This window comes from Argentina silus (assembly GCF_951799395.1).
Source record: "Argentina silus genome assembly, chromosome: 19".
Lineage (NCBI taxonomy): Eukaryota > Metazoa > Chordata > Actinopteri > Argentiniformes > Argentinidae > Argentina > Argentina silus.
In genome coordinates this window covers 11,385,596-11,399,339 of record NC_139673.1, presented here as the reverse complement: position 1 = coordinate 11,399,339, position 13,744 = coordinate 11,385,596, and the positions used below count along the sequence as shown (strand labels likewise).

Here is a 13,744-nt window from a genome sequence, read left to right as displayed (position 1 = left end):
TGATAACCTTTTGAGGCGGAATTCTCTGTGGTTTAGTATTAGGAAAAGCCGATTTTTTTTTTACAGGTTTGGGACACACACATGCACACACATACATAGGGACACACACGGACACACACGGACACACACACACATTCGTGGCTCTCTGCCACATTCTCTCAGTGAAGTCTTTTGGGATGTTTATTACTCTTTGCTTGTGCTTGCAGCTCTGTGATGAACTGTGTGAGGGGGTGAGCTGGATGCTCAAGGCATGCCAGAGGCAGAAAAGAAACTTCTGTTCATCTCTGTGGACTTAGAGTGATACTTATGGAGGTTTTACACATTTTTAAACCCCTGTCTTTTTCCTTTTTCCTTCCCTCCCTTCACTGTCTCTCCCCTTACTCTCTTTCTCCATCTTCCATTTTATTTATATCCCTCTCTCTCTCTCTCTCTCTCTCCATCCCTCCTCTCCTTCTTTCCTTCTCTCTCCCAGCCGTGCCGCCCCCTCGGCTGAGTTCTCTGTGGACCGTATCCGTCACCTGATGTCCTTCCTGACCATGCTGGGGCCCAGTCCCGACTGGAACGTGGGCCTGGCCGCTGAGGACCTGTGTACTAAGGAGTGTGGCTGGGCCCAGAGGGTGGTCCAGGACATGATCCCCTGGGACGCAGGCACCGACAACGGGGTCTCCTACGAGGTCAGTGACCCAACCCCCCCCCCCCCCCCCCCCTCCCATATCCGTCACCACATCCCGGTTCTGACAGGGGTACTGTACAGTATGGCGGATGGAACACAGTGGTTGCGGGTTCGAATCCCGCGCATAGTACTCTTTGTCATACATGACTTAATACGTTGCTTTGTATCAACGTGTTTTATAGCACTTTTTATTGCCCCCCGCTCTTACCCCCACCCCCACACCTAGTCATGGTTCACCCCCCCTCCGCCCCCCGCCCCTCCTCCACTCCCTCCCCCGTCCGTTCCTTACCCCCCCAGGTGATGTCTGTGGTCTGCAGCGTGTTTCCATTCTGCGGCGTTCGCTACGGAGTGGCTTAGACTCTGACTGTGTGAGCTCACAAACCTTTGGCTGATCCCTGAGGTCTAGCAGACGAACCCATTGAACTGCTGTCTCCTGCTTGTTTTGGCTCGCTCCTGGAATGACTTCACACAGACACAGACACAGACACAGACACACACACACACACACACACACACACACACACACACACACACACACACACACACACACACACACACACACACACACACACACACACACACGTGCGCAAACTCGTATTTGTCTGAAGCCTGCGTGCTCTGCTGACAGGCACACTTCTTGCACACCGGGGCCAAGAACATTTCCATAAGAACAGCTCCTGGGTCAAGATGAGACCTTATAGATTGGTTTATTATTCAGGAGACTCTTTATTATTGAATAGTTTCTCTTTGTTTTGAGAAGCCGAAAGTTTGAGGTTGTGAAAACAGTCCTGGTATCCTGTGGTGCTCTCACTTTGTATGACTTTGCCATCTATTGGTGGGACAGAGTACTGTATATATTATGATGTACAGTAGGGTACAGTACATATTGGTATTTTTGATAAGTATGTTTCGATAAGATTGTATATTCAGCTGCACAACATATTGCTATCCATACAAATAGTCATCTGATGAGTATTTATCAGTGGTGGACTTGTTTGTTTTCTGTGACCAATGAGAACAGGTCAGCTAGGCTACATTACATTCCATTCAAAGACATTACCAAACTCGAAGACATGCACAGATCAACAGAGAACTCCAGCACATCTACAAAGTCTAGATAAAATCTTTTGATACTGTAGAAGATGTGTATCATCCCTTTATGTTCCGGCTAGCAGGTGGTCTTATCTCTCCACACACACACACACACACCGACAGCGCCCTTTGCCAGCCAAGTCAATAACGTTTTTAAATTGACCATTAAATGTTAAAGTGACACACACACACACACACACACACACACACTGTCTCATCCCAGGCCTGTAATGTCAAGGTGGTCTCGGCGGGGGGTGAATGGATGGCTTGTTTTCTGGTCTTTTTGCTTTTAGAAGCCCTCTGGCTGTGTTTGCTGCTGTATTAGCCCCCTGCTGGTAGACCTTTGCTGTTGACTAATGGGAGCAGCCCCCCAGTTAACCCCATAACTCACACACTGGCTTTGGTCTGTCTTGTCCTGTTGTTTTTTTGTGGAAATGACTTTGTGACATTGTATTGTACTGTATGAACTGGGTTAATAGAGTTTCTACAAAGCCATTTGCTATGATAGCGTCTGAGTGGATGTTTGTATGGAACCAGGATGGACGTCTTGATCAGCTAAATCCAACTCCACTAAGCTTATAAATGATGCAAATTTGGATGTGTGATTTCACCATGTGTGTCTGTATGTCCTTCTGTGTTGACTCCTCCAGTCCCCCAACAAACCCACCATCCCCCAGGAGAAGATCCGCCCCCTGACCAGCCTGGACCACCCCCAGAGCCCCTTCTACGACCCAGAGGGAGGGGCCATCATCCCGGTCGCCCGGGTGGTCGTCGAGCGCATCGCCCGAAAGGTCGGTTCACTCGTTCTTCCTCTCTTCCACTCTCTCCCTCTCATCCCCATTGCATTTCCCCTCTACTCTCTCCCTCCTTTCACTTGTCTACTCTACCCTCCCTCCTCTTTCTCTGTTCTCTCTCTCTCCAACCCCCCCCCCCCCTCCTCCTCCTCCCCACACCTGCCTCACTCTACTCAATCCCTTTGTTCTTTCCCTCCCTGCCGTCCTCGATAAACCCTGCTTTCAGACACACCTAGCGGCTCCAACACACTGAGCGGATCATCCACCGGCTTCCTGTTTTTGCTACGTTGTCAAAAGGTTTGGACGTGTGTTCGATTAAAAGAGTGAAGAAAAACAGACAGAACAATGGAACAGACCTATGATTTATGAGTGGACGTCTGCACATCGAAGTGGAAAGGCCAGCTCAAAGTTTCAGAGGACGGGAGGAAGATAAATGTTTTGGGGCCGAGACAGAGAACGTTTCCCCCTGACTCCGCGGTCGGTCCGGCGCTCAGACGAGATGAGTCTGATCAATAGAGATTGGGATTGAGATATAAGGTGTTTGGTGCCTCGGTGGGAGAGGAGGTGTTGGAAACAGGGATGGAAATGTCAGAGGACACACTATTAGCTTTTGCATAAAAAACAGACAGCCAGACAGCCAGACGGTATCTCTTCATCGACAGCCTCTTTATCGAAATATTGATCCCCACCCACACAGAACCTGTACATGTGGGCAAGTATACATGACAATCAATCAACACACACACACAAAAACACACACACACACAAAAACACACACTCACACACACACATAAACACACACACTCACAAAAACACACACACACCGAAACACAAACACACACACACACACACACATGCACAAACACACGCTATCAGTCTGACCGTCATTTGCCCTAAGCGGACATCCGCTGTTATGACAGCTCCATTCAGACTTTATCAGCCCGTCTCCATCCCCCTCCCAGGGCTGCCTGTGTATCTCTGAGCGGCCAAGGTGAGAGAATGCGTAAGCTGACCTCCCTGTTTGCCCGCTCTCCCTCTGATAGCCATCAGAGGCAAATGGAGGATCTAATCGCAAAAGTGGTATGTACGCTGCAACGCTGGCGTGTTTCTGTGTGTCCGCAGGGCGAACAGTGCAACATCGTGCCTGATAACGTGGATGACATTGTAGCTGATATCGCACAGGAGGAGAAAGATGAAGGTCTGTGTTTCTCTCTCTCCCTCTCTCCCATACAGTACATACACACACACACACACACACACACACAGACACAGACACAGACACAGACACAGACACAGACACAGACACAGACACACAAACACACAGACACAATGTATCGTGTGCGTTTAAAGCCAAACTGGGGCAATTAGCAACAGTGCTAGACACAATAGAATTAGTCACCCCCACCCCCCTCCCCCAACCTCTCCTTTGATAGATGATACCCCAGAGACGTGCATCTACTCCAACTGGTCCCCCTGGTCGGCCTGCAGCTCGGCCACCTGTGAGAAGGGCAAGCGCATGAGGCAGAGGATGCTCAAGGCCCAGCTGGACCTAAGTGTGCCCTGCCCTCACACCCAGGACTTTGAGCCCTGCATGGGGCCAGGCTGCAGCGACGAGGGTGAGGATGCACTAGGACTAGGCCGCACTAGGCCAGTCACACATACTCTACATACCAATCTATGTATATGACGAATGTAAACACGCATTTGGCTGAGCAGCTGATGTATAATTGGTTAAGTAAACAAATATGGCTGAACAGTTGATGTATACAAAGGATTAAGTGTGTCAGCATGGCTAAGCAGCTTGTTTTTTATGAGTTTTATATCCCAGTATGGTCGGACGTCGATGTGTATTATCACAGGTTAAGCGTTCCAATAGAGCTGAACAGCTGATTAAACATTCTGCGCCGTAGGTTGACTGATCACACAGGACGCTATCTGGCAGGATAAACATTCATCTACCTCATCAACCCCCCAGGTCACTTTATGAGCTTGACGACTTTGTTAGCGTTTCATAGGTTATTGCATCGTTTCAGGCGCTAGCTGACACTGTAAAAAAAAAGGTCAAAGCTGCTTTAGTGCACATCTTTATTGGTGTGGGGGGGGTCATCGATAAACCCTTCTGCTCGTTTGTATCGCAGCCAATAAAGTTGTATCGGCAGAGAGGTGAAGAGGGCCGGTGTGTTTATGAGATGAGCCCTTAAATTATGTAATGGGGTAATGCTACCAGGAAGCCGAAGATACATTGTTAAAAGATACATACAGTAAGATTTTACGAGAGTACACACTGGGGATATCATGTCTTTGCTGGTTGCAGTGGAATACTAATGAACTATTTTTAAGTGTGTATGTGTGTGTGTGTGTGTCAGCGTAGTGGTAATATGCCCCTTTTTACTCTATGAAAAATGTAATAGAATGCAATACAACTTTATTGTCCCACATGGGGAAATTCAGTTGGTCCGTACCCAAGTAATATATGAAGAATATTTTTTCAGTTAGTGTCCTTGGGGGTGGTGTCTGATTGGTTTGTTGTTGCATACTGTGACTGTCAGTAGTCTGTTATTTTCAAGGAGAAGTATATCACTTTCATGTTTAATGGTCAGTTTAGAAACATATTGATTTTGCTGGCAAAGGGCGCTGTCGCGTGCATGCGTGTGTGTGTGTGTGTGTATTTGGTGTTTGTGAATGTGTGTGTTCGTATCAGTGTGTGTGTATTTACTCAGAGCTCTTATTAACGATTCGATTAACCCTGCTTTATTGAGCAGAACTAAATGCTGCTCTCAGTCTTGGGCGAGTGAGTTTAGGGAGATATAAATCCACAGGAGCTCTCTTCTTAACAGAGTTCCTCCCTTCTGCCTACCTGCACACATTATATCAACAGCAGGGGATGCTTTAGGAGAATGGGTGACTTCCCTCTCCATGTTTTAGTAGATCGAAAGTTCTCCTCCTAACTTTCTTAGCAGTATATTTGTAGACATTTTGCAGTTATAAAGGCTCATATACTAACTGCCATGAACTATTATGAATGCCTGTCGCAAGTCTTATGAATATGTAATTTGTGTGCAATACGTTGTGAACACATTTACAGCCAATGTTGAATGAATGCAAACCCAGTGTTGTCATCATTGACCAATGACTTTTTTCCCCCTTTGGCCCTTGACCTCTCAGAAGGCTCCACCTGTATGATGTCAGAGTGGATCACATGGTCCCCGTGCAGTGTGTCGTGCGGGATGGGCAGGCGCTCTCGGGAGCGCTACGTCAAGCAGTTCCCTGAGGACGGCTCTGTCTGCACCCTGCCCACGGAGGAGAACGAAAAGTGCACCGTCAACGAGGAGTGCAGTGAGTATCCTTCACCCTGACCCTCACATGACCTGTCAACCTTCACCCTGCGATGACTGACCTATCGTTGTGTCACTTCGATTATCAAACAATCCAATAGCGTTCATATTGTAGTAACGCATTGTGATGGGAATGTCAATACATGTGTACACAGTAACACACACTTAGTGTACATACAGTAACACACTTACAGAGTGCAATAACCCCCCTGTTTCCCCTTTGACCCCCCCCAGCTCCCAGCAGTTGTCTAGTGACAGAGTGGGGGGAGTGGGATGCCTGCAGCGCCACCTGTGGCCTGGGCATGAAGAGGCGTGAGCGCATGGTGAAGATGCCCCCTTCGGATGGCTCCATCTGCGGGGCTGAGGTTCTGGAGGTGGAGAAGTGCATGATGCCAGAGTGTCGTGAGTAACACACACACACACACACACACTCACGCACGCACACGCACACACACATTTTGATGAAGGCTGTATTGTTAAAATGTGTTGGTTTGTGATGTTGATAAGAGAACAGCTGATTGTGTGTGTGTTGTGTGCAGACACGATCCCCTGCATGCTGTCTCCGTGGTCGGACTGGAGCGACTGCAGTGTGACGTGTGGGAAGGGCATGCGGACGCGCCAGCGTATGCTCAAGTCTCCCGTGGAGCTGGGGGAGTGCACAGAGGAGCTGGAGCAAGTGGAGAAGTGCATGCTGCCAGAGTGTCGTAAGTCACACACACTTGCACACACTTGCACGCCTGCATACACAGCGTGAAGTTGTGACTCACTACCTGTGTGTTGTGTGTGTTCAAGTATGATTATTTGATCTTTATTGTCCAACATAACATCTGTCCCCTTGTGAATACACTCACAACCATGAAAAACACACACACGCACGCACGCGCACGCACAAACCACAAACAAATAAAACACACTTTAACCATCATTATGGGAATAGAAACAGAAACCTGGACACCATCTGCTGACATCGAGCTTATGATCTGATCTGCACTTCACACTCTCATAGATAGTTTTGTCATGGGAATACGAGCTGGTTATAAGGTGGTTCATTTGAGAGGCTAGAGCTCCTACGATCTGCTCGTGCTTTGGCTCCCACAAGTGCACATGTGTTCTCTTGAGCCTGAGTTAATAGGTATTCCAGTCAGGTTTATGAGACTGGCCAGACACATTACCATAGAAAAAGACTCTCGCCCCCCTATTCTCCAGGAAATGAGGAATCTAATTTGAGGAATGGATTATAAAGAACAGGATTAAAACGCAGAAATTGTCAGCTTTAACCTTGGCTGGTTTGTTATTGCATTGTGTCAGGGTGAAGAAGCTTGTTAAGCGGTCTTCCAGCTGCAGTCTTAGTTAGGGTGTCAACCCAAGCCAAATCCCTGGTCTAAAGCTGCCCATCTAAACCTGACCTGTCCTTATCTTTACATTTACATTTTAGACAATTAGCAGACGCCTTTAACCAAAGCGACTTACAAGTACATCTGTCTAAGTAAGTGAATCATCTATACAACAGTCATCATAAGAAAAACAAATCTATGCTAGGACAAGGGTCCATTGGCAGTCACAATGCTCGAAGAAGGAAAAATTACTTTTTTAATTGTTATTTATAGAGAAACTGTACAGGGGGATAGTGGGGATGATGAGGTCTTGAGGAGGGACAGTCAAGATGTAGACTGAAGAAATGGGTCTTCAGTCTACGGCGGAAGATAGGTAGTGACTCTGCAGTCCAGACAGCAGTGGGAAGCTCGTTCCACCAGTGGGGCGCCAGGGCAGTGAAAAGCCATGACCGAATAGCATGACTGCTGCATCCACGTAGAGGCGGCGGTGCCAGGCGGCCAGCCAAGGTGGAAGTGCAGAGTGATCAGGCAGGGGTTTGGGGGGTGACCATTGCATGCAAGTAGGGAGAGGCTGTTCCCTTTGCCGCCCGGTAGATGAGCACCAGGGTCTTGAATCTGATGCGAGCTGCTACCGGGAGCCAGTGAAGGGTGTGAAGGAGGGGGGTGACATGGGAGTATTTGGGGAGATTCAACACCAGACGGGCGGCAGCATTCTAGATGAGCTGCAGAGGTCTGATGGCGGAGGTGGGGAGCCCGGCCAAGAGTGCGTTGCAGTAGTCAAGGTGGGAGATCACAAGTGTCTGGATCAAGAGTTGTGCTGCTTCTCTCGTGGGGAATGGACGTGTCCTTCTTGTAGAGGAAGAATCTACAGGAGCGTGCTGTCGGTGTAATGTTCGCCACACAGGATAAGTGGTTGTCAAGGATCACCCTAAGATTCTTGGCTGTCTGGGAGAAGGTCACAGTAGAGTTCTCTACTGTGATGAAGAAGTCTTGCAGAGGGCAGGCTTTCCCAGGGAGGAAGAGCAGCTCAGTCTTGTTAAGGTTGAGCTTGAGGTGGTGGGCTGACATCCAAGCAGAAATGTCTGCAAGACACGCAGAGACATGTTGCCACCTGTGAGTCAGAGGGGGGGAAAGAAAGAAAGAGTTGAGTGTCATCTGCATAGCAGTGGTAGGAAAAACCATGTGAGGAAATTACAGAGCCAAGAGATTTGGTATAGAGGGAGAACAGTAAGGGCCCTAGGACGGAGCCCTGGGGGACCCCAGTGATGAGGGCATGTGGAGAGGACAGCGATCCTCTCCATGTCACCTGGTAAGAGCGATCAGCCAGGAAGGATGTAAACCAGGAGAGTGCAGAGCCATAGATGCCCAGTTCTGAGAGGGTGGGGAGAAGGATCAGGTGCTTAACTGTGTACCCAGGTTGCGATGAGAGGATACAGTGTGGGTAGAGCCTGTTTGGGAGGGGGTGGATTTGAGGGGAAGGGAGAAGGATACAAAATGATGATCAATGCTTCCCACCACTGTCAGGACTGCAGAGTCACTACCTATCTTCCGCCGTAGATTGAAGACCCATCTCTTCAGGCTGCTATCTTAACTGTCCCTCTTAAAGACCCCCTGTGCAAGTTTCTCTCCTGTAAATAAATGAATTAAATTTAAAAAAAAATATCTAGCATTGTGACTGCCAATAGCCCCTGGCATAGATTAATTTTTCTTATGATGACTGATGATTCACTTACTTAGACAAATGTATTTGTTGTAAATCGCTTTGGATAAAGGCGTCTGCTAAATGCCATAAATGTAAATGTAAATGAGTGAAGCTTCTCTGACTGGATGTTGAAGTCACCCAGTAGTGAGAGAGGTGTGCCATCCTCAGGGAAGAAGCTGAGAAGGACATCCATCTCTTCTAAGAAGTCGCCAAGCTGAACTAGAGGACGATAGATAACAACAATGTGAAGTTTGACAGGGGAGCTGACAGAAACAACATGGAATTCGAAGGTGGATATGGACAGGTGTGACAGGGGAAGGACATTATGTGACCACTTAGGTGAGATGAGGAGTCCTGTGCCTCCCCCTCAACCAGAGAGTCTAGTGGAATGAGAAAAGGAGTAGGCATCAGAGAGGGCTGCTGGAGTAGCTGTGTTTTCCGGTGTAATCCATGTCTCTGTGAGAGCAAGGAAGTGGAGGGACATGAAGCAGGTGTAAGCTGAGATAGCCTCTGCTTTCCAGACCGCTGACTGGCAGTTCCAAAGTCCTCCCGTGACAGTGAGGTCGTGGTCAGTTGAGCATGGTGGGTAGATTAAATTAGATGGGTTGTGAAGGGAGGTGTAGTGTCGATGTGTCCTCCTGGGGGATGAAATTACAGGAATGGGGCACATTGTGATATTTGCCGGTATAGAGTAAGAGTAGAGTCGTGAAAAAATAATCAAAAGACGACCTCTTCCCATAGTCTGGCCTTCCTTGATGGACTCCACAGATTGACTCCTTCGTCTTTGTGTCAGGAGGCTGTCCCAGCCCCTCCCACCTAACAATCAGTTAACGACCAGACAGTCTTCACCACTCAGTCCAAATGTATTTAGTTCTAGTCAAAGCTGAGTAGGGACTTAAATACCTTGCAGAGAAGTTTCAGCCTCTCCCACTGGAGATTGACAGCAATTGGTTTCAAGCAGATTGTTTTCAACAGAAACTAGGTCTTCAGGCAGGATAGCCACAGCAATACAACCAGCAACACACTGAGTTAAACAAGATTAAATTAACTTACTCAGTCTGGAGACAGATTTCACCACTCAGTCCAAATGTATTTAGTTCTAGTCAAAGCTGAGTAGGCACTTAAATACCTTGCAGGCTTATGGGAAATCACAAGGTGTATCTACATGATAAGTACCCCTCTTAACTCTCTACAACCCCCCCCCCCCCTCTCTCTCTCCCTCCCTCTCTCTTTCTCTCTTCAGCAACAGACTGTATGGTGTCAGAGTGGACAGAGTGGTCTGAATGTAACAAGTCGTGTGGTAAGGGTCACACCATCCGGACGCGCATCGTGAGGCTGGAGCCTCAGTTCGGAGGAGACCCCTGCCCCGAGACCGTGCAGAGGAAGAAGTGCAAGATCAGGAAGTGCAACCGCGGCCAAGCCAACAGCGACGAGAAGAAACGGCGCAAGGAGGCGCGAGAGAAGAGGAGGAGCAAACAGGGAGGACGGGAGGACACGACCGCCGCTGCCGAGCACCCGGGTCGGTGTGCCTCTTCATCATCATCTTCATCATCACATCCAGCTTTATGTTCATCACTTTGACAGTCTCTTCTCTCTGTCTGTCTTTCTTTCTCTCTCCATCTCTCTGGTCAGGCTGTAAGATGAGGCCGTGGTCGAGCTGGACGGAATGTACCAAGCTGTGTGGCGGGGGGATCCAGGAGAGGCTGATGACAGCTAAGAGGAGGTTTAAGAGCGCCCAGCTACCCAGTTGCAAGGACAGGAAGGAGATCAGAGCCTGTAACGTGCACCCCTGTTAGGGGGTGGGGTCGAGGGAGGGTGGGTGGGGGGGGGTTCAAGGGATGGGGATGGGATGACTACGGGGTTGGGTACGGGACAGGGCGTGGCACACTGTCACTCAATGATCCGATGCACTCTGTTTAGGGCGTGCACGGACCTGAATCAGCCTTTGGATTAATTCAGGAACCAGTCTAATATCTGTAATCTCTACAATGTTTTCTCCTCTAGTGCTTACAGGTCTGTGGTGACCTTCCATAGAGAGTGAAGCAATGTCGCCCAATAAAGTCTCTCTGGTACAGTATACCCTGGAACCTAAGATAACCAGCCATTTTGAAAGGGAGTAGGCTAAGTCAACCCCCCCAAAAAAACCCTGGATGGAAACCAGACTGATTCTCTTCCGTGTGTAAAAAGAAAGCTCTGTTACGTATAGGATTCTTTTGCAAGGTTACTGTAAACTTGATGTGGTATAATATTCTTGAATAATGATCATTATGAAATACCAATATTGATTTAATAAGAAATAGAATTGTTATATCCTGTGGTCTCCTCTTCAGTAGTGTATTATATTCCAGGCCGTAAAGCACAGGTACCCAGCCATTCCAGCATTTTATAAGCCTTCAAATAACGTTGTTTCTAGGACACAAAAACTCCTGTATGACTTTTTACCCAGCTATACTACTGTACATGTAGACGCTCCGCAACTGAGATCTCTATGATTTTGTGCATTCCTAGATTATTTTGCTATTTTTTTGCTGTGGATTTTTTGATAAGAATGTCACCCAAGATTCTTACCAAAGTCTTGTGTAGATGTTTTCTAGATGTCTCTCTTTCCCTCTCTGTTTTCTCTGTTCCTCTAACATATTAATATTTTGGAATATATCACCTTTACAATAAAAGTAAACGTGACAAGTTGTCATATGGATTTCTCTATTTGTTTGAATGTCTGAAAAGGTATTGGAGTGCATCTATTCAAGACAGAGTTTGCCTAAAATACATACCAATGTACATCATGCTCTTTGCCACTAGATGGAGACAGCAAGCTGAGAAGCAATCTCCTCTACATGTATACTTCAGAGGTAAAGAGAATCACTAGAAGCTCAATGTGTCTGTGCTGGTTGAACATGCTTTAGTCATACATAGTGCTGTACCAGTGGTCAACAACATGAGCTATTCCCGCCACCCCCTTGAGTGATCTGAGTGTCTGGGTAGGGCAGCAGGAACAGCTAAGTTGAGATCCACTTGGAAGGGTACTTACACATATTGACCAGAAGGAGGCAGTACATACCTATTTTGTGGCCTGAAGGTATTCAGGTGTTGAGGGTCTAGGACTGTTGATTCGGAAGGTAAGACAGACTGTGATAAGTGTTGAATGTGCACAGGTTTACATATTTTGGGATATTTTACTTAAAGTATGATTTACAGGAAATCTTACTGGTGTCAGAGCCAGTTAGAGGCTTGCTTTTGCATGATGATGATGGTGCCCAATGGTGCCCCGACACTTGGTTGCAGATGATCAGAGACTGTCTTCTGATGTGACACAGAGGACATTGACTGCATTGATCTATGAAGAAGCGACACACATGGGCTTCAATTTGTGTATCCATTGAGAAGAATTTCACCCTTACTCTAACAGAAGTAAATGGGGGGTGAAATTGCAGGTGGCCATCTTGAATGGAATAAATCCCTGTCTCATGCTACCTTGTGTCACAACCTGGGGGGGGGGGGCGCCCTCCTGTTCTCCTCAGTGTGGTCGAACTCTTGAGATATAGGGGTGAATAATTCAGTCCACACAGAATCACAATGCCATACATTTCCGTTGTCATGACAACCACACTGCGAGGTTCACACTCTGCAGCCGTGGGGATGATCAGCATGAATTGTCACAGTAATATCTGCTGACATAGACATTAAATATCCATGGCGATAGCACTCAGCAACACCTTGGAGACGAAGACAAGAGAAGTGTTTCTGTCCCTGTTCTCTGAGGAGAGATTGGATGTGTGTGCATGGGTGCGTGAATGGATGTGTGCGTGCGCATGTGCACATGCAAAGAAAGGAAAATGTACATCAAAATGTATCATGTTTCAAAATACAATGTACCCTGAAGACAAATGTATCAGAATAAACTACAAAATAATCTGTATCATTAAAATACATGTATTTTGTATTTTCAAATGATACATACATTTGCAAGACAGGCAGCCAGTAGAGGGAGCAAATGTCCTCCGGAAGCATGTACACTTAGCTTGCGTTCCTCACGTTTCAATACTTTTTAAGACCTTTTTAATATCAGTGTAAATGAAATTCACAATATAATGGCAAAAAAATACCAGAAATGTTCAACAAATGTGGGACAGTAGGCCTATATTTTGTGCGCTCTTTTGGAATGAACAGAATTGAGTAAAATTCATCCTCAAAAATTGTTTTTTATGTAACCAACTGGGTTTCAGGGACTTTCTATATGGATGCCAAAGACGTAAACCATTATACCAAGAGGACATCCTTGTGGTGATCCTTGAGGGCGACATCTGGGCCTAGAAGTCACAGGCAGGGCTATGTCATTACAAGAGCAGGATTCCAAATTGATATAACGGTTTACTTAATCTCAGAACCCAGAAGAGTCGGATTTAGTGAGACTATGCTTTTCTCTAGGTCTGTGACATCCCGGATCTCTCCATGGGGAGGAGTTCAAAGGGAGGTGAATGCAGTAGAACCCCGTGGAGAGATCCACCCCATTTTAACCGGAGGGGTTTGTTCCTGAGATGTAGAGAAGTAAACTATTATACTGTGCCTCATGATACAAGGGTTCATCTGTGCTTAGAAGTCGCAGGCAGGGATATCTTATAATGAGAGCGTGATTCCAAATCACCTCTGCTACATTAAAACCATTCAAAAAATCAATCAATGGATACCCTGTTTTAATTTAGTGGAACTACTTATCAATCCCAATATTATTTTTGATTAGAACCGGCAAACTCCAATCCCTGTTGAAAATACAAACATACAGTTCTCTAATTTGTCTTGTTACAAAATACTAA

The 13,744-nt window shown here is 47.0% G+C and overlaps 1 protein-coding gene across 1 annotated transcript in view; it reads left to right on the top strand.

The window, feature by feature from the left end:
* spon1a (spondin 1a) overlaps positions 1 to 10,726 on the top strand; it is a gene marked incomplete at both ends in the record, with an annotated part of 62,594 nt that extends 51,868 nt beyond the window's left edge. Inside the window, 9 exons of the mRNA XM_083690744.1 lie at positions 473 to 674; positions 2,416 to 2,556; positions 3,682 to 3,757; positions 3,993 to 4,175; positions 5,725 to 5,895; positions 6,129 to 6,296; positions 6,434 to 6,598; positions 10,174 to 10,449; positions 10,563 to 10,726. Of these exons, the coding sequence (XP_083546870.1) occupies positions 473 to 674; positions 2,416 to 2,556; positions 3,682 to 3,757; positions 3,993 to 4,175; positions 5,725 to 5,895; positions 6,129 to 6,296; positions 6,434 to 6,598; positions 10,174 to 10,449; positions 10,563 to 10,726 (1,546 nt within the window). The remainder of the gene's footprint in view (positions 1 to 472; positions 675 to 2,415; positions 2,557 to 3,681; positions 3,758 to 3,992; positions 4,176 to 5,724; positions 5,896 to 6,128; positions 6,297 to 6,433; positions 6,599 to 10,173; positions 10,450 to 10,562) is intronic.
* Positions 10,727 to 13,744: the final 3,018 nt, after the last annotated feature.